Below are 21,110 nucleotides of genomic sequence, written 5' to 3'. Positions count from 1 at the left end.
AAACACTTTTACAATATTCATTTACCACAAAGTTTGGTCCCCTGGATAGCTTCTGGCAATTCTTTATTTCGTGTAGACATAGTTCTGTTGTTCTGTGATCATCAGTTGCATCTTCACGCACACCCCAACGCATATCAGCTATCTGATAAATAAAACAAACTTAATCAAGCATAACAAAATTTAATATGGAAAACTTACAGATATACGGTGAAACTTTTATTAACAACACCTCTAAAGAGCAAACATATCTCTACAGAGGCAAATACTCGTTTTCTCCATTTGACAAAAACTTCTACACCCTCCCCAACCAGTAAACCCCTCCCCTCATCCTTTCCACCATTCCTCTAACTAACTAACATTTCATCTTGTTACTTGTCTTTTGAAAGATGTTTATTCTAGCAAGATTGCACTGTGATCTGTTATAAAGTCTTAGAAATATATGCTCAAAGAATTATACGATATCAAAGTAAATGTGCTCTGTAAAGTTTCTTTTTTCTCTGTTGACCATGCTATTTCTAGTCTTTTATTCACTCTGTAACAAGCTGCCTTCACCATTTTTATAAATTTGCTAATGAACATCCATTCACATCATGTATTTTTTTTGTACAGTCTGAACTGTTACTGTTACAAAATTGAATTCTGGAACACTGGATCAGAATTCTCCCAGTTCTGTTGTTTAGAATTTCCAATCAGGCGCACACAATGTAAGCATACTGAAAAGTCGTATTCTTACTTGAAAGTCAAGACCTCTCTGTTGGCAAAACTGTCTCAGTTGGGGAAAAGCATTCTTCATTAACCAGTTTCTCTCAGCCTGCATATCTAAAATACACAATTTACATATTTCCTTAGTTACATGATTAATGATAAAATATTGTATTAATTCTGGAGCAGAGCCAAAAGCATGTTTTGCCCTGTTTTTACTCTTCACAAGCAACTTATTAGGGTTCCAGTCAATGATGTCATCACAATTTGACATCTTGACATAGTGATGTCATATGCAAGTTTAGACAATTACTACGAATAACTCTACCAACCTCTACAAAATGTATGACTTCATAGATAACATGTGGATTGTTTGTCTTATTAATAAAACAACTTGGATATCAGAATTTATTGACCTGGGAAAAGTTGTATCAACCTTAGGCTTTAACACCCTCCCCTAATATCATTTTCCATAGGCTGATAAAATGAAGGGATTTATTTGTTTTGAGCAAATATGGAATTTATCTCAACAAGAACTGGGACAATTTTATAGTATTTTCACAAGCAAGTAGTGCAAGTGAAAATATGAAAACTGTCTCACTTCAAGGTGAGATATATTCCAAATTCACAAAAAGAACAACAAATTTCCTTTTTTATTTATGCTTATTTAGATTGAAAAATACACTTCGCAACAAATACTATTCTCATTATTCTTATTTCCCCTAATCAAAAATGACATCAGAGATCTTTTGATGTTACAAAGATGCAAACAACAAAAAAGTTCCATTTCATTTCATTATTTGCAGCGTAACATTATGTAATTCTATTTGTGTAGCATTATATGAATTGGGAAAAATGTATAAAGGTTGTCACAAGGTTTTCTGTGACAATATTTCTCTCAAAAGTTAAACACAGGAATTATTACTTGATTTTTGATTTTCTCAAAATTATCTTATTAGAATATGACTTTGTATTTTCAGAAAAATCAAATTTTGTTACAACTTATTATCTTTTACTGTATAATTTTATTGTGTTAAAAACATTGATAAATTATGCTCATTATAATGTTGATTGGTATAATGATTATATATGATTAACTGTTATACAAATTGAAATTTATCTTGACTAATTCTCACTGTAAGGGTCTATACTTGTTTAATACTTGTTTAGAAATGTTCTTTGGCATATGTTCCCTTGCCAACATAATATGCTATATAAAGCATGGTTTTGAATGAAGAAAAAAAAAGAGAAAATATTAGGACTCAAAAGTAAGAACTAAGACAATCTCTGCAGAGTTAGAATTTATGTCAGGAATACCTGTTGTTGTGTAAAAAGTAATCTTTTATGCGGAAAACCGTTCGGACATTTATAATTTTGAAGTCAAGATTTAATTGTCGAAGGAACTCGTTATTTATTTGTTATTTATATTTGTGTTGATTTCAATACAAGACATTTAAAACAGAGTTGGAGTTATTCATCAATTTTGCTGATTCCCCAACAGCACATCAACAACAGTCGCTGAGCATTAGCTCTATCACAAGATTAAAGCGCAACTATAACCTTCATTCTGTTTCATACAAAAATATTAGTCACAATGTACAAGAAGATCAGCAAGGCTGAAACTGACAAGGCTTACTATTATATCTCAATTATAATTCAGAGTACTGTAAAAGTCTTATATTTCACAGGTTGTTTTTTTCTCTCGCAATTTTCCAATTTTCGATTTTTTTTGCAAGTTTCTGAATTCGCGAGCTGCCATATCGAAATCGGGAATTTCCGGTATTTAAATATATAATACTTAATAATATTAAGACAGAAATTTTAGCGAAACAAATGAATTTGTGAGAAGGTTCATTTGCGAAATTTCACGAAAATAAACAACTCGTGAAAAAAAAGACTTTTACAGTATTTCACTGAAAAGCATAAAAAAATCCTATGACCAGCCTCAGTAAAAAGCAATAACATGAAACTGCATTTTTTTCAGCTTGCACATTTAGCAATGTACAAGTAAACATTTCCCTTTCAGTTTCATATTCAACACAGCATTACGCATCCAAATACTTTTGACCTCATGCAGTTAAATGTAATCAAAAGAAAGCAACAATAACAAAATTTTACTATTATTTCATATTTACCAGTAAATGTTGAGCTGAGAAATATTCGCACCACTGAAGATTCTTTATCTGGCAAGTTGCAAAAAGATCCGGACAGCACTGCCTCCATGGTATCACTTCCCACTGGTCTGTTAGAAACAAGATCGTCATTCTTCCGAGACATCATGTAGCTGTTATACTGCTATTTCTTTCGTTACATGCTATTTCAGCTCTTACACACTATTTCAGACATTACATAATATTTCACAGATTTTCATCATCATTCTGAAATTACAGCATTCTGAGAAAAATGTACAGCCTAACCAACCCTCAAATTGTAATATGAGACATGATAACAGATATTTGAGTACATATGCAAATGTTGAACCGGTACGAATGTGTAGTACAATTCGGGTGTGTATATAAAGCAGCATTGAAACTAATCTTACTGGGTTAGTGGACTTGCTGTGGAATTTGCATGCTCATTAAAATTTTGTACTGCTGGGAGCTTTGCCATACTAATGGTCTGGTACATGTATATTGTGGTGGTGATTAGTTCTCTCTACTTATATATAAATACATTCCCGTCAATATTATTTTGCAATCTGACAGACAAGACAATAGACATTTTCAGCACAGCAAAGAATTTACAATTTAAAGTTTGGAGATTATTAAAGTCTGCCTACTTTGCACACTGTTCTGTCTGTCAGTTTTAGCAAAAATAAACTTGTTGCAAATTTTACCCAATCTGCAATGCTTTACCAGTCTAGCTACTGGGCCTGGCACTAACATAAGTCTCCTGCAAAATGGGAAACTACTCTTGTACCGTGACAGGACCCTCTACTAAAATGAAATTTTTAAATTGGCACTTGGAAAAAAGAAACATTATATAAATATTGCATAACTTCTTGAACCATAAACAGACACTGTCATTCCACACAAAGGGTGGCAAATGAGTAAGAAAAAGGAAACAACAGACCAGGTATAAAACCTGCGGCCTCAAAATGTCACTTTGACGCTCTATACCGACTTAGTGCTCTATTAACTTCGAAACAAATTCAGAAACCTGGTTACTGCACTAGGACACCTAGATACTTCTGTGTATTCACTACACTGACATGGGTTCGATCTTTATCCTGTTACTTGCAGTATTTTTGACCCGATATCAGGGTGCCGTATATCTTTCTTGATATACCGTCAGTTGACACGTGACTAGTGATATACGGTCAGTTGATCATGTGACCTTATGATTGATATTGTTGTCATAAGAAAGTTTGATTGAAACCATCACCATTGTGTTGGAAATGTCCGAACTAAGAAAATGAGTGGTCAAATAATGAGTTTTTATTCAAAAACGAAGAAGTTATTGCGATTTTGTCGGTGATTACGTTATTATATAACTGACGTCATTACAAATATGACGTCATTAAAACGGTTGTCGCACACTTATTTTTGTAAAATAAATTGCTAAATATCGGAAAATGAAGTAATGACAAGATAAATAGAATATTAGGTTAGTACCTAAGATGGAGAAAGTTTATCTGGCTCGGCTCCGGATGTTATCAGGTTCGCCTTCGGCTCACCCGATAACCTCCTCCACTTCGCCACATAAACTTCCTTATCTACGGCACTAACCTATTGAAATTTTCATCGCTGCTGACGCTTTACATGCTATAGGTTTAAATGCCGATTATCTCACGTACTGGCCATAAATTCAAATAAAACTTACATGTATTGAAAAGGAATTCAATTTGAATCCTCATTAATTTATGTAAAAATTATCAAATATCCCAAATTACAAATTTTCTGGTGATTTAAACCTATGTAACTCACGATTAACATTTACCACGTGTCTACACGCCGATATGCCCAAGCGATAAAACCAATAACTTTACATGACTGTACTGTATTTTGGCCCTTCAAAGTTTTGAGGTTTAGATTGCCCATCACAAATATAAAACGGGTATGTCTAAATACCGAACATGAGTCATGTCCGCGGACATGACTGGTAAACACCGAACATGAGCGATAATTATTTTATTAAAGCAATTTATTATGTTTTTGTGATCTAAATTGATTATATATGCTGAAAAACTAGTGCATGCAAAAAATTAAAACATATTTATGCTTTTATTTTTATAAAAAAGAAAACTGCCGATCTGGCTCATGTCCGTGAACAGACTGGTAAATACCAAACATGAGCGATTATTTTTTTATCTAAGCAGTTTTTCATGTTTTCTTTATTTAGACTAATTATTAATGCTAAAATACTAATGCATACCAAAAATAATTGAAATTAAACCAGATATATGCTTTTATTTTTTATAAAAAAGAAAACTGCCGATCTGGCTCATGTCCGTGAACAGACTGGTAAATACCAAACATGGGCGATTATTTTTTTATTTAAGCAGTATTTCATGTTTTCTTTGTTTAGAGTAATTATTTATGCTAAAATACTAATGCAAACCAAAAATATTTAAAATCCAAACATAATTATGGTTTTAATTTATATAAAATAGAAAACTGAGAATCTGATTCATGTCTGTGAACAGATCGGTAAATACCAAACATGAGTGATATTTTTTTCTATTAAACTGACGATCTGACACATGTCCGTGTACAGACTTGTAAATTCCAAACATGAGATTATTATAAGAAATCAACAAAATAAAAAAACTAGAAAAGTAGCTTTCTAAGGTAAAGAAATCCAAAGTCGGTAGTCACCCCGATGGGGATGCGGCGCCTTGCGCACCGACTATCAACAGCCCGTGCGGATCACCACCTACAGTCAACAGCAACAGTCCGTGCGAATCACCACCTACAGTCAACAGCAATAGTCCGTGTGAACCATCAACTACAGTCAACAGCTACAGCCCGTGCGAATCATTACCTACAGTCGGTAGTCACTCCGATGGGGATGCGGCGCCTTGCGCACCGACTATCAACAGCCCATGCGGATCACCACCTACAGTCAACAGTAATATCCCGTGCGATTCGCCCTCTACAGAAGATACTCAAAACAACAATGAATTACCTGTGCCAGATTTTGAAGCCAACCTATCTACAGTATATGACTTCAGACAGCGAACCTCTGTCAAATCTGACGTATTTGACTGAGATAATGTCTGACACTGGACGCCACAATACAATTTACATATAACGTGACCTATAACATCAGTGTTATACGTTTTGACGAAGCATCCGCATGGTCGCAAGGAGGTACTTACTTGTGGTCAATTAATTAAAAGTAACAATGACAGAGATTCTAAAGAAAAAGTCAATTTTGCATGTTGCAACCGGCAATACTTCGAAAATAACACTTATATTTTTACAGTTGTTCACGTGCATTACGCCAGTACCGGCCAGTTTTACATTTTTTATAAAAGATAAGAAAGCATATAATTTATTTGTATCAATTTTTAATAATATTTTGGCATGCACTAGTTTTTGTCAAATATATTATAACAATTTAGGTCACAGGAATTTACATATCAAGCTTTTGACAAATAAGCATTGTCATGCTGCGATACACAGCATGTCGCGCGCAGACTCGTGTCGGAGTAGAATACGCTGAGGAGTACAAGGTATTACCCAATTACCGAGCATTAATAGTACGAGCTCTATTTATTGAAAAATGTATGTGTGCAGGACATAATGTTCTTATTCCGTTAATAATTCTCAGTATTTGTTAACTTTGGCCAACAGATCGCAAAACCCGGAAACAGTTCCATATGTATTCAAACGTACATCGGTGGTTATGTGCGGTTTTCCTGGCATACTATTAACCGTGAATTTCAACTTCATTAAAGATAGTTGTAATTGACACAGCAAGATAGCAGCATGCCTATTTTTCAATGGGCCAAACTGAAATATATGAAAAGATTGGGCAACAATAAGCAAAGTTTTAATGAAAAAATTATGGAAAATGAATTCAAAGAAACCATAGTGGACCATACTTTAGCTAAATTCCTTAATATTCTGATATCAATTGAAATGACAAAGAAAGAATTCCGAATTTTCATATCAACTAGTGGCTAAATCACTAGCTACATTAGTTAATATGAGGAAATGGTCAAGCATTTTCTTTTTTATAAAGTCAAAACATAATTGCGTTTTAATTTATGTTTTGCATCCGGTTAAATTGTAATATTTAGTCAAAAACAATCTGAACATTGAATTATTTTGACTACCAATCTGACAAGCTTAAAAATGCTTCAGGATTTACGCAGTAGAGCCAAAAAGGAAATATCAGCATGGTACTAGAAGCATCAGACTACAAAATATAAATATCAGTCCGATTTGTTTACCTTGGATTTTGATCACAAGCTACACACAAACGCTTGCTAGCATTAAAAGAAAGCGTCTACACGATCAAGATCATTTTGAGGGACGGGAATGAACAAATTACTACCATTTTTAGCCTTTTGAGTGGTCTTTATCTTCAATATTCCAGTACGTCAGCTCTAACATTTTTATTTAACATTCTTGTTTTTTTTTAAATTGCTATTGTGTGGCAGATTGCAGCGGAAAATAAAAATCATATGTTTTCGCGATGCAGGAAATTATGAGCTGGCACTGCTTTTGACTCCAAATAGCATAATTTGACTCTATTAGGTTAAAGGTCAGTAATTCAAATCCTTCTTTGTTTCATATAAAAAAACGACGACTTCATGTTGTCTTTACGTATCTTTAGAGAACATCACTTTTTCCTACACCAATTTTTCATGAAAGTTCTATCACAAATTAACGCAAAAATGAAAAGAAAATAGGGGGTTGAATAGTTCCTAGTGAAATGCCAGTCAGGTGTGGTCTGCTACCCTAAAAATGGCACATATTTGCTCTCCTCCACGCAATAAAGACCTACTTCCGGTTTCGATCTGCAAAACTTGCCATGTGGGTTGTATGAACATGAAAACCGCCTCATTTCATGCAGAATGTATTCTAGTAGCGAAAAAGTGTGATTAAAGCACTCGTTCTACACGAATTTGCGCAGAAAATGGGAAAATTAGGATCTATTTATTATGGACTTCTTTCGACTACACCAAGGAAGCACATTTTCGACCGAATTACTGACCTTATTCCTATAAGAAATGTTTCTTATCAAATTTCACACCATTTGCATATCTATTTCCAAGAAAGATGTAATACCAAACATATTGCCAAGTTTCATTGTGAAATTTCGAGGTTTTAGAGAAATATAGACATTTAATAGAAGCCACCCCCTACCATTTACAGGGCTAAATTTTGGCCCTATGGTCCTTTTATTGCATATTTTGGTAAAAGTTTCACTTTTTTTTGCATCATTTTTCACTGGGATTCTGAAATATCATTTATTCCATCATGAATAAGACCCAGAAGGATGCATTTTGTGCATTTTCTGACATTCTGGAGACAAAGTATTGGCTTTTTAATTCCAGAAATCGCTGCTGAAACAGGCGCATCTACATAAAATAAGGTCAAAATTCAAAATTTTTCAAATTTCATTATTATTTTGCATTGGAAACACTCTTTTATATCATATACAACCGATTTATGGCTATAAAGACTAATTGCGATGTGTTCCGAGAATAGTCTTATTTCAGCTATTATAGGTTAAAGGTCAGTAATTCAAATCCTTCTTTGTTTCATGTAAAAAAACGACGACTTCATGTCGTCTTTACGTATCTTTAGAGAACATCACTTTTTCTTACACCAATTTTTCATGAAAGTTCTATCACAAATTAACGCAAAAATGAAAAGAAAATAGGGGGTTGAATAGTTCCTAGTGAAATGCCAGTCAGTTGTGGTCTGCTGCCCTAAAAATGGCGCATATTTGCTCTCCTCCGCGCAATAAACACCTACTTCCGGTTTCGATCTGCAAAACTTGCCATGTGGGTTGTATGAACATGAAAACCGCCTCATTTCATGCAGAATGTATTCTAGTAGCGAAAAAGTGTGATTAAAGCACTCGTTCTACACGAATTTGCGCAGAAAATGGGAAAGTTAGGATCTATTTATTATGGACTTCTTTCGACTACACCACGGAAGCACATTTTCGACCGAATTACTGACCTTATTCCTATTACATATCCAGATATTGAAAAGTGATCATTTAAATGTGATTCTTCTAATAAAATCACATGCCAGTCACTAAAAAAATAAATTATTTAAGTTTTTATATTTTTTTCCAAAGTTTGTCAAACGTGACTATGTCTATGCACCCCTTTGTGGTAGGGTGACAATCAGGCCATTCAGAAAGTTGAACCCGGACCCAATTTTTGTTGATTTGCATTTAGAGACACAGGTCCCTCTGATAATTCTATTTTAAAGCCAGGATGTAAATATCCACAAGAATACGCTGCTTCCTACAGTATATATTCTGCATGACATTGTATATTCTCTCCAGATATCAACAAGAAGAGAGATTATTGTATATAGTCACAAGTTAAATTGTGGGATATTGTAAATAAATTGGCCATTATTGTAGCTTAATTAGCAGTGTTGTGAAAATTAATGATAAGTATATAACAACATCTTCTAAAAAATTACTCTTTTGTTTCCAAATAGATATATTGTTTCAGCGATATAGGTACAAAGTCAACAATAACCTGTAGATTTGACAAACTGCTTTTAACATAATCATCAACAAAATACACACAGTTTGCTCATCTGATAATAGGCACTTAAAGGTTGTTCAATAAAACTTGTTGCTTACTAATTATCAGCTGATACCGGTCTCTAAAAATGCAAGCCAACATTTGATGAGGGTAACAGAATGAGCATGTTTGAAAGTATGAATCGTCAGTGGCATTTAAATAGTCATCTTTGAACAAAAGAAAGGAAAGCTCATTGACCACATGGTAGGCATTATCTAAAGAATAATACTTAATATCTGCCATGAGATATGAAAGATTCTCAGATGCAATGTGAAAATAGTATGAAAAATGATGCCGGCAAGTGCACTTGGACGAATGCACTTTCGATGCCAAACTGCGCACTAAAAGGGCCCTTTTTCTGGGGAAGCACCATGCCCCTTTTAGAGTCTGCAGGAAACACTAGTTGAGGAGTCTCTGAATCTAATTGTTTTTGTTTTTTTTTGGGTCACATGTCACTGGTTACTTGACATGCTTGAGTGTCTCAGACTTGGTTGAGACAAGATATAAAGGTTACATTACGCTGATAGAGCCATACTTTAATAGTTCCAAACATTTTGTTATAGATATATAATAATTATCTTTTGCGGTCAGTTGTCTATTTAAAATCAAAAGCTAAGTAGCTTGAGGAAAATTATTATATCTGGTTTTGTAAAATTAGTTTGTATCAGCCTGTTGTCTCAGACTATGGTTGAGATTAATACATTCAAGACAATCACTGGTTTTAGAACAAATTGTTATTTAAGCAACATCTATTCAAGTTACTTAATTTTTGAACACTTAAATAGATTGCAGTACAATACCGCAGGGCAAAACGTTACATAAACTTGTAGATTGATTTATCTTCCAACCTAAGTAATACTTATGTTTTTGATTTTCTGTTTGATTGGTACATCCGTGTAGGCTGATCTTGGTCTGCACTGGTCGCAAAGGCAGAATCTTTTGCCGCCAGCAGAGTAAGGGTTAAATTTTTGATGTATTTTCACACAGTCTCTGTTATTATTAAATGGATTTGACTCGGACTGTTGTCCAACATCATCATCCACATCAGGGATATTAATCATTTCAAGGATATCTCTAGTTTCCTAAGATGTGCCCTATTTCTACATTTTATGACTCAAATTGTTGCACCTTTTGTACTGGTTTATGTGGGTTTTTTTTTTACTTTTTCATGTGACAGTGCTTTTAAATAGTCGACTTGTGTTTCTGTCCTCTGACAGCTGTTGTTAATATTAAAAAGAAAAAGAAGAATAGGAACACTTTGCTGCAAATTTCACAACAATGACATGATTATATTTATTTTCAGGGTACTTAGATTCATTGACATTGGACTTTGCATGTCTGTGGAACAGGTAAAGTTCTGAAAATGTTATTTTTAATACTTATTTAACACAGTAAACTGTTGGCAAAGTTTCGTTTCAACTTTATAATTATTATCACAGTAATATCACTTGTTGCAGTGCTGGTACACTTCAGTTAAAATCTGATTGTATCATGTGGCATGATGCCATTTATTTACTTTGATTTGAAAGACAAGAAATCAAGTTCATGAATGAGTTTGTTCGATTGGGAAAAAATGAAACAAAAAGTGGTAGAAACAAAGAAATCATATCAAGGATAGCGTGTTAAATGACCATTTTAAGTTGAACTTAGACTTAAGATTTGCTATTTGTGATGTTCTATATTCTAATGCAGGGGTGTTAACATGTGGAAGTGTCTATTTGCATCCAGTAGCCAGTGTAGTAGATGCCACACTTATAATAGATTCCATTTAAACATTGTACACATGAGTGTAAATAATTTTATAATTCGCTTACTTGTTCAAGACGTGTTTCGGGGACTGTAGGTCTGTCATTTGCCAATCTGTCTCGTTCTTGTCCAGTCCGTAACTCTGCCATCCGTCAAGAGATTTTGGTATTAGCTGGTACAAATGTTCCTCATAATGGGACAGTATGTAGCGTACAATACCCAGACTTGTAGATCAAAGGTCAGGGTCACACAAACGTTAATAGGACCTTTTTCGTGTTTGGTCAGTGACCCCTCTATTCATTTAGGGATTTTGATTTTAATTGACACGTGTTTCCCCAGAAATCAAATTAAAAAATTGAAGTCAGAGAAGACTTCTTTAACAGGTTTTAGTTTAACCTTTAGCCTGCTGGCAGCATGTGATCCTGGCAGACCAAGATCAGCCTGCACATCTGTGTAGTCTGATCATCATGTTCTGCACTGTTTGCTTTTCGGTCAGTAAATTTTCAGTAAACACCCCTTCAAATAATAAATGGTACTGTCCAAACTAAATGACAGACTAGTCCATTATAGAAATTTAGCAGGGTAAAGGTTAATGCCAGTTTGAAATTTTTCCAAGAGTAGAGCTTTTGTTGTCATCCTTTTGTCAGTACAGGTATTATTGTCAGTATAGGTATTATTGTCTCAAAGATTTGCTTGCAAGCAGGCTTCTCAAAAACCTATGAGACCACATGCTTTCAAACTTCACACATACCGTCAGTGTCATTAGCTGACCTCCCCTAATGCATGGATCCGATCTGTCAATCAAACCAATAATATTGGCCAATAAGATAAAGCGTTATCCGTCGATCCGTAGACTTTGTTGGTAAGGCTCCTTTGTGTCTCACAAGCTTACCGTAACTAAGTACCTACAGACTGTAAAGTTCTAAATAAAAACAGCATTCATTTACGTTCTCGATGCGGCCATGTGTGAAAAAAGAGATGCTTTACATATAAAATGTAAATATGACATCTAGAAATAAGAAAAGAAGTGACCACATGTAATAAATAATTGCGAAAACCCATGTAGCATGTTCATTTATCAAGTGTATCATTTCAAAAAATGACAGCTATTTTTGAATTGGTTCTCAGACAGGTGTTACAGGATTTTCATTCGATGTTTCACTTGAGAAAACGAAATTCTTTAAGGCAAATAAAACATACATGTGAACGGTGATGTCCAAATTTCGGCCACGCTCTACACATTTTGTATAAGAATTTTAATGCTAAATATTCGTGAACTGATTTTTTGCTTCTCTCCTAATGTCAGAAGTAATGTCGAATGCATTATCATTATTAGTTTCAGCCACACTCAACAGATTTTGTGTAAGAATTTAAATGCTAGATATTCTGTGAATGGATTTTTTGTTTTTCTCTTATCCGCCATTTTGGAGAAAGCTTGTGAGACATAGCAACAATATCCAAGGGGGGCGTTCCTTATCAGAAAAATCGGATTTAGCAATTATGAAGCCTGTAGAGAAACTTCAACATACTTCTGAATTCATTTTGGCTGTAAGATTATTACCCCATAACGTAAAACAGCTTTTAGTCAAATACATATATAAGCACTGTCTAGTCAAACAAGTGATAGTGTGTAAATAATGAGAGATTACACAACAGGAAAAAAAATTCATAAGATGTCATCACTGTGCCTAGTTATGAAGCTGGTAATTACCTCCCTTTACTAAAATAACAATGATTAAGGATGATGGATATCACCGGAAAGAAATTTTGTATTCTTGTTTTGTATCTCTACTTTTCTGTTTATTACTGAACCAAATCCAATTTCAGAGTGAGTCTTTAAAACATCATTCTGTTTCCAGGCACACAATTGGCTTTAAATGTAGCATACGGTTCGCATGTATTATACACACTCAAACTTGTCTCTGGATTTTAAGACAGCATGAGAGCATTCCCATAACCAATAGAACCTTTGCATTGCCTGATAGTACTTCCTTTACTTGTTGTTCTAATTAAAGCTCAGGTAAAATTGTTTTCAGAGACAACAAATCCTGCAGAACTTAACCCTTAAATTACTATGCTGGACACAATTGGTTCTGCCTTTGCGACCAGTGTAGATCATGATCAGCCTGCACATCCATGCAGTCTGATCATGATCTGCACTGTTCGTTATTTAGCCAGTATCTTTTTGGTATGCACCGCTTTTAACAGTTAATGGTACTGTCCAAATTGGAAGGTGGACAAGTTCATCGTAGAAATTTAGCAGGGTAAAGGTTCACTTGTCTGGCAGTTTTCGGATGTCCAACATGTTTTTTGTAGACAACACAATTGCACCATGATGAAAGCGATGTCTGTTTTACTTCATATGTATCATAGCAACACACTGGCACCTGTTTTGGACTGGTGATAAACTTAAGACATTATGGCAGCTTTTTTTGATTATTTCAGTCAGGATGGTTTAATTATGTCTCCCACCACACAGTGGTGTGGGAGACATATTGATTTACTCCAGTCTGTGTTTGTGTCTGTCACAAAGCTTGTCTGCACTCTAAGTCGAACATTTCTCATCCGATTTTCACCAAACTTGAACAAAATGTGTTTGATCATAAGACCTCGCCCAAGTTCAATAACTAGCCAAATCGGTCCATGCATCTTGGAGTTATGGCCCTTGAATTGCCAAAAATCGGTCTTTTTACTCTTGTCCGCACTCTAATTCGAATATTTCTCATCCAATCTTCACCAAACTTGAACAAAATGTGTTTGACCATGAGACCTCGGCCAGGTTCGATAACTAGCCAAATCGGTCCAGGCATTTTGGAGTTACGGCCCTTGAATTATCGAAAAATCGGCCTTTTTACTCTTGTCCGCACTCTAAGTCGAACATTTCTCATCCAATCTTCACCAAACTTGAACAAAATGTGTTTGACCATGAGACCTTGGCCAAGTTTGATAACTAGCCAAATCGGTCCCGGCATTTTAGAGTTACGGCCCTTGAATTACCGAAAAAAATCCGTCTGTTTACTCTTGTCCGCTCTCTAAGTCGAACATTTCTCATCCGATCTTCACCAAACTTGAACAAAATTTGTTTGGCCGTAAGACCTTACCCAAGTTCGATAACTAGCCAAAGGCCCAGGCACTTTTGATTTATGGCTCTTGAATTACTGATTGGATCCACTCATCCAGACCATCTAATTGGATCCACTCGTCTAAAACATCTAGAGAAACTAACATTTTTCATAGGGGCAGTTGTGGGAGACATGCGCTTTTCTCAAAAGCATCTCTAGTTAATTTGTATTTTCATTGCATTACTGATTTCTACCAGGAAAAAATGCACTCAATGTGCAGGAAACCTAACAGAAAATTCCACTCGACCTAAGGCTGTATGAGTGGATGGGTGGAATTTTTGTCACCTGTACAGATGTCATTATTCTAATTGTCCACCGTCTTTTTCAAAGAAAAAAAAAGGGGGACATAGAAGTGCTGGCTGTGTCCTTCCGTCGTGCGTCCAACACACTTTGTGTCTGGTCCATAACTCTGCTATCCAAGAAGGGATTCTGAAATAACTTAGCTAAATGTTCCCTATAATGAGACAATGTGTCATGCGCAAGACCCAGGCCCCTAGCTCCAAGGTCAAAGTCACCTTGGAGATCAAATGTTAACATGGTCTGTTTCTTGTCCGGTCCATAACTCTGCCATTATCAAGGGATTTTAAGATGACTTGGCACAAATGTTTCCCATAATGAGTTGATCATGATGTATCTTGAGGAAGACCCAGAACCCTAGCTCAAAGATCAAGGTCACCTTTGGAGATTTTTTGGTATTTTTATACGCCCGTTTGAAAAATAGAACGTATTATGGGAATGCCCCTGGTGGGCGGGCAGCCAGATGGGTGGGCGGGCGGCTTCCACAGACTTTGTCTGGAGAATATCTTCTTCATGCATGGAGGGATTTTAATGAAACTTGGCACATTTGTTCACCATCATGCAACGGAGTGTCATGCACAAGAACCAGATCCCTAGGTCTAAGGACAAGGTCACACTTAGAGGTCAAAGGATACAAGAATGAAAACTTTGTCACACTTAGAGGTCAAAGGTCAAATTCAAGAATGACTTTGTCCAGAGCATAATTATCTTCTTCATGCATGAAGAGATTTTGATGTAACTTGGCACAAATGTTCTCCACCACGAGACAGTGTCGTGTGCAAGAACCAGGTTCCTAGGTCTAAGGTCAAGGTCACACTTAGAGGCCAAAGGTCAGAAACAAGAATGACTTTGTCCGGAGCATTTCTTCTTAATGCATGGAGGGTTTTTAGCTCGACTATTCGAAGAATAGTCTAGCTATTCTACTCACCCTGGCGTCGGCGTCGGCGTCGGCGTCGGCGTCACACCTTGGTTAAGTTTTTGCATGCAAGTACATACAGCTATCATTTAAAGGCATATAGCTTTGAAACTTATTTATTCTTTTTCTAGGTCAATTACCAACCTCACTGGGTCAAGTTCCATAACTCTAACATGTATTTTGAGCAAATTATGCCCCCTTTTGGACTTAGAAAATTCTGGTTAAAGTTTTACATGCAAGTTACTGTCTCCAAAACTAATGCAGATATTGAATTGAAACTTCACATGTGTCTTCGGGGTTATAAAACTAGTTGATAGCACCAAGTCCCATAACTCTGACCTTCATTTTGGCCAAATTATGCCCCCTTTTGGACTTAGAAAATTCTGGTTAAAGTTTTGCGTGCAAGTACATACAGCTATTACTAAAAGGCATATAGATTTGAAACTTATTTTTTCTTTTTCTAGATCAATTACCTACCTCACTGGGTCAAGTCCCATAACTCTGGCATGTATTTTGGCCAAATTATGCCCCTTTTGGACTTAGAAAATTCTGGTTAAAGTTTTGCGTGCAAGTACATACAGCTATTACTAAAAGGCATATAGATTTGAAACTTATTTTTTCTTTTTCTAGATCAATTACCTACCTCACTGGGTCAAGTCCCATAACTCTGGCATGTATTTTGGCCAAATTATGCCCCCTTTTGGACTTAGAAAATTCTGGTTAAAGTTTTGCGTGCAAGTACATACAGCTATTACTAAAAGGCATATAGATTTGGAACTTATTTATTCTTTTTCTAGATCAATTACCTACCTCACTGGGTCAAGTTCCATAACTCTTAACATGTATTTTGAGCAAATTATGCCCCCTTTTGGACTTAGAAAATTCTGGTTAAAGTTTTACATGCAAGTTACTATCCCCAAAACTAATGCAGATATTGAATTGAAACTTTACATGTTTCTTCGGGGTTATAAAACTAGTTGATAGCATCAAGTCCCATAACTCTGATATGTCCCCTTTTGAACTTAAAACTCTTTTGATATTTAACATTTTGGGTAATAATTTCCAGCTTCTGTGACAATATTTCGAATAGTCGAGCTTGGCTGTCTTATGGACAGCTCTTGTTGATGTAACTTGGCACAATTGTACACCATCATGAGATGGAGTGTCATGCACAAGAACCAGGTCCCTAGGTCTAAGGCCAAGGTCACACTTAGAGGTCAAAGGATACAAGAATGAAAAGTTTGTCCGCAGCATTTCTTCTTCATGCATGGAGGGATTTTGATATAACTTGGCACAAATGTTCACCACCACAAGACAGAGTGTCGTGTGCAAGAACCAGGTCCCAAGGTCTAAGGTCAAGGTCACAAATTTGTTGTTACTATAAATAACTAACATTGGAACTTTTTTATAATTGACCGTAGGGAAAAACCAAGACCGCTTTTCTGTGGTACAACATAGATGCTACTTCAAAATTTTAGGTGTATTTTAAGGTATCTCTACCTGGTAAGGAGTCTTTTGTGGACTAAGAAAACAAAAGAACTACAATAATTTCTAAAAAAAAACATTGTAAACAACCACAAAATTAAAATTCCATTTGCAAATACAGGTGCGAGTGTAAAGAAATTTGCTGTGACGGGCGTATATTGTGACATTCTGGCACTCTTGTTTTGTTTATACATGAAATTACCTCCCTTTTATATGATAAAGTACAATACATGTGTTTTTTTTTTATCAGTTTTCCCACTAACTTAAAAATGAAATTATGTTTTAAGTAAGATGATTCGTATTTATAGATATAAAAAGCTATTAACAGTTGTAGACTTGTAGAAATTGCAAACAAAGACACAAGTTATAACTTTAAGGCTTTAAATTTTATGTTAAAAACAGATGATATGCAGAATTATATGGTTAGAAAAGCGCTGTGTTCAATATGCACATGAACTTTTACAGTTAGAGTCATAAAGGGAGGTAATAAAAATGATAGTTTTAATTAAACAATAAAAAAATATGACCGCATCAGGAATCGAACCCCGGACCGCCGCGGCAATAAAGACATTTTCCAGTCATCGTAACTAATAGCGCTATAGCGGAAGTAGTGAATAATGACTTCAAACTACAGATATTTATAATCGAGACAGTTTACCAGGAATAAAAGCGTGACAAACGCTTTTCGATTTTCTTCGTAAAAAGTAGTAAAAACAGCAAATTCTCATATGTTTACGTAACATAAAGTTTGTCAGTAATTAAGTTTTAAAGCTTTCTTAAGAAATATTGCATTTATGTCAAGATATCTAAAAAAAATATTTTGTTGTCAAACGATCTGGAGGCATGCTGCTTTAACACAAAATTGATATATTTTATGTTTATAACAGAAAAAGTGTCAGCCACATTTTAAAGGTGGTTAATCAAACTTGGGTCAACCAGTGGATTTGTTCAAAACTTAAACAACTGATCATTTACACTTACTGATCATTTACATATTCACCAAATTCTTACTGGAAGTATCTTAAAAATGTTATTTTCCTATCCTGGTTGCCCAACCAAGATAGTAGTATTTTAGCATTAGTATAAATTAAATAAACATACTTAGTAGTATTTTAGCATTAGTATAAATTAAATAAACATACTTAGGAATAATATGACTATAAGCACAATATTAAAGTTGTCAAAGATTTGCATGGAGAAGAATATATTTTGCCAGAATTAATTAGAAATGCAAATTTATAAAATTATTATTACTTCCCTTTGTCTATCTCGGTTGCGCAGCCAAGATAGATTTAAAATAGATGAATTCCAAAGCTACACCTGTTTTAAAACTTGCCTTTTGTTTCAGGTAGATGAAATATCCCAATATTTATCAAATGGAAATGTAAAACTGGAAATAAAAAAAGAATAGTCCACTTTTTAAATACTTTTTATATTAAAGGGAGGTAATTACAAAATTTCATAGAAAGTAATAAACTACATTTCTATCTGGGATCTAACTCTATTTAATGGGCTTTTTTTATTCCTTAAATAAGTCTCTAGCAAACTGTATGAAACCTGGAAAGTGTCGTAAAATGTTGCTCAAATAAGACTGACCACCTTTAAACAAAGGCATTATGAGCCTTTAATGGTATATATAGGTAAATGCAGCAATACTATGGTTGTGATAAATTAGGTTGATATGTAGTGCAGCTCTCCATCGACTAACAGTAGAATTGACCTTTTCATGTGTGTAATTGAAAAACATGTTTTTTCATGCCATATGAGTGTCATGCATTTCATTTGTTTATGAATTACCTCCCTTTAATATGATAAAATTATTTTATTGCATTTATATTTATATTTCCTTACCAGTTTAAAGATATAATAAAATTGAATCTTTAAAATGCAGATAATAGCATTTGAATGTATTCACCAGTTATAGATTTCCAGACATTTTCAAACTTCATAATGTCTTCATGGTTTGTATGATATGTAGTTATGATTTATGTAGTTATGGTTTATGTAGTTATGATTTATGTAGTTATGATTTATATACATTGTTAGTACTTTGCCCTATTACTTAGAAGATGTTGTATTGGCATGCAGTGTTTTGTGAAAAATGTCCTTAGGCAGGGGAAGTTGGTAACTCTTACAAATTCTTGTAATAAGGTGGTATATCCCAGTGATTACTGTGAAATCATCAATATTTGTGGTGGACTACTTTTCGTGGATTTCGTGGTTGAGTCAGTCCACGAAATTTAATCCCAACGAACAAGTAAAATTCCCATTCAATAAAGGATCAAAAGTTGAAATCCACGAATTCATGTCCCCATGAAATTGCCATTTTCACCATAACCATGAAATTTCATGCCCACGAAATTAAATGATTTTACAGTATTCTAATTATAGATATGTAAAAACTCTGTAATTGCAGTTTTAGAGCTCTGGGACCAGAACATTAAGTATAGGTACTTTGAATTTTAAGTACTTAGTTAAATAGTGTTGTTATGGTCTGAAAATTGGTACTTACATTTTACTTTGTCTGTTGGACTGTCTTCCTGGAAATATTTTACCATTTCTATACTGTTCTCAATAATCTATCACATAAATGCTGATATACTATATAATTAAAATGCTACATAAATGAATGCATGTATATAATTCACCTATTTTATATTAAAATTTTTATTACAGATTCTGTTTCGGAATTTGTTCCACTTCTGTAGGTATATGGAACACCTTCTGCATAAAATATATAATTCTCAAATTTCATTTCTGATATACTTTTAAAGTTTTTACTATATAATTTGTTTAACTTTTTCAGGTACATGATTGTATGTGCAATGTCAAAAGCAGTTGTGTGACTCTAATTTAGTTACTAAAGTCTGCAGTTTTTCAAGATTTAAGAATTTTGAGTCAATCTATAGCAATGAGCTGATGAATTGTTTAGACAGACTGTCCAATAAGATTTTAAGTATAGCTTTTCAGTTATAAAGTATGCTGACAGTTTGAAAAAATTTATTCTTTGAAATAATTGATTAGCAAGTAAAAATACCAAATCTTTTGTTCTACTGAGCCCGCTTTAAAGCCCTGCAAAATGTTTAATTCAGTGTAAATCGGGGAAGAAAATAATAGCCAATTTCTGCAAGCTCGCTTATTTCAGTTATTTATATTAAATAAAAACAGAAGAAATTGATTTTTCTTGCGAATATATTTGTACCCCCCGACAACAAAGTTGTAAGGGGGGGTGGTATACTGGTTTCAGGTTGTCTGTCCGTCTGTCCGTAGACGCAATCTTGTGCGCACCATCTCTCCTTATCCCCTTGATAGAATTTAATGAAACTTCACACAAGTGATCAGTACCAACAGTAGTTGTGCATGGGGCATGTAAGGTTCTTTTAGAAAAAAAAATTTGCAGAGTTATGGGACTTTGTTTTTTTGTTACTATACTATATACATAGACACAATCTTTTTCGCACCATCTCTCCTCATCCCCTTGACACACTTTAATGAAACTTCACACAAATGATCAGTACCAACAGTAGTTGTGCATGGGGCATGTTATGTTCTTTTAGAAAAAAAATTTGCAGAGTTATGGGACTTCGTTTTTTTGTTACTATACTATATACATAGACACAATCTTTTTCGCACCATCTCTCCTCATCCCCTTGACACAGTTTAATGAAACTTCAAAACAAGTGATCAGTAACAACAGTATAGTTGTGCATGGGCATGTTAGTTTTATTCAGAAAAAAAAATTGCAGAGTTATGGGACTTTGTTTTTTTGTTATATACTTTACAATAGACACAATCTTGTGCGGCACCATCACTCCTCATCCCCTTGACACAATTTAATGGAAACTTCACAATAGTGATCAGTAACAACAGTAGTTGTGCATGGGGCATGTTAGGTTCTTTCAGCGACAAAAATTGCAGAGTTATGGGACTTTGTTTCTTGTAAACATACTATGTACATACAGTCTGCATATGCAATCTTGTGCGTGCCTAATCTACCAAACCCTTACACACAATTTAATGAAACTTCACACAAGTGATCAGTACCAACCCTAATGGTGCATAGTGCATGTTACATTCTTTTAGATAAATATTCTGCATAGTTATGGGACTTTGT

The 21,110-nt window shown here is 34.6% G+C and overlaps 2 protein-coding genes across 3 annotated transcripts in view; one reads left to right on the top strand and one right to left on the bottom strand.

Annotated features, from left to right (window-relative positions):
* LOC123546872 (uncharacterized) overlaps positions 1–7,135 on the bottom strand; it is a 52,302-nt gene extending 45,167 nt beyond the window's left edge. For both annotated transcript variants that reach the window (XM_053551172.1, XM_053551173.1), the window contains exons 1-4: positions 7,103–7,135; positions 2,838–3,080; positions 734–819; positions 26–142 (exon numbers count right to left, since the gene is read on the bottom strand). In XM_053551172.1, coding sequence (XP_053407147.1) covers positions 26–142; positions 734–819; positions 2,838–2,982 — 348 coding nt within the window. In that variant the 5' untranslated portion in view covers positions 2,983–3,080; positions 7,103–7,135. The remainder of the gene's footprint in view (positions 1–25; positions 143–733; positions 820–2,837; positions 3,081–7,102) is intronic.
* Positions 7,136–7,149: 14 nt separating this feature from the next.
* LOC123546870 (uncharacterized) overlaps positions 7,150–21,110 on the top strand; it is an 80,894-nt gene continuing 66,933 nt past the window's right edge. Inside the window, exons 1-2 of the mRNA XM_053551171.1 lie at positions 7,150–7,247; positions 10,734–10,779. The gene's annotated coding sequence lies outside the window, so the exon portion shown is untranslated. The remainder of the gene's footprint in view (positions 7,248–10,733; positions 10,780–21,110) is intronic.

The sequence above is a fragment of the Mercenaria mercenaria genome, chromosome 9 (genome assembly GCF_021730395.1).
Source record: "Mercenaria mercenaria strain notata chromosome 9, MADL_Memer_1, whole genome shotgun sequence".
In the NCBI taxonomy this organism is placed as follows: Eukaryota; Metazoa; Mollusca; class Bivalvia; order Venerida; family Veneridae; genus Mercenaria; species Mercenaria mercenaria.
Note: the sequence above shows the minus strand (reverse complement) of the source record. Positions and strands in the feature narration are given on the sequence as shown.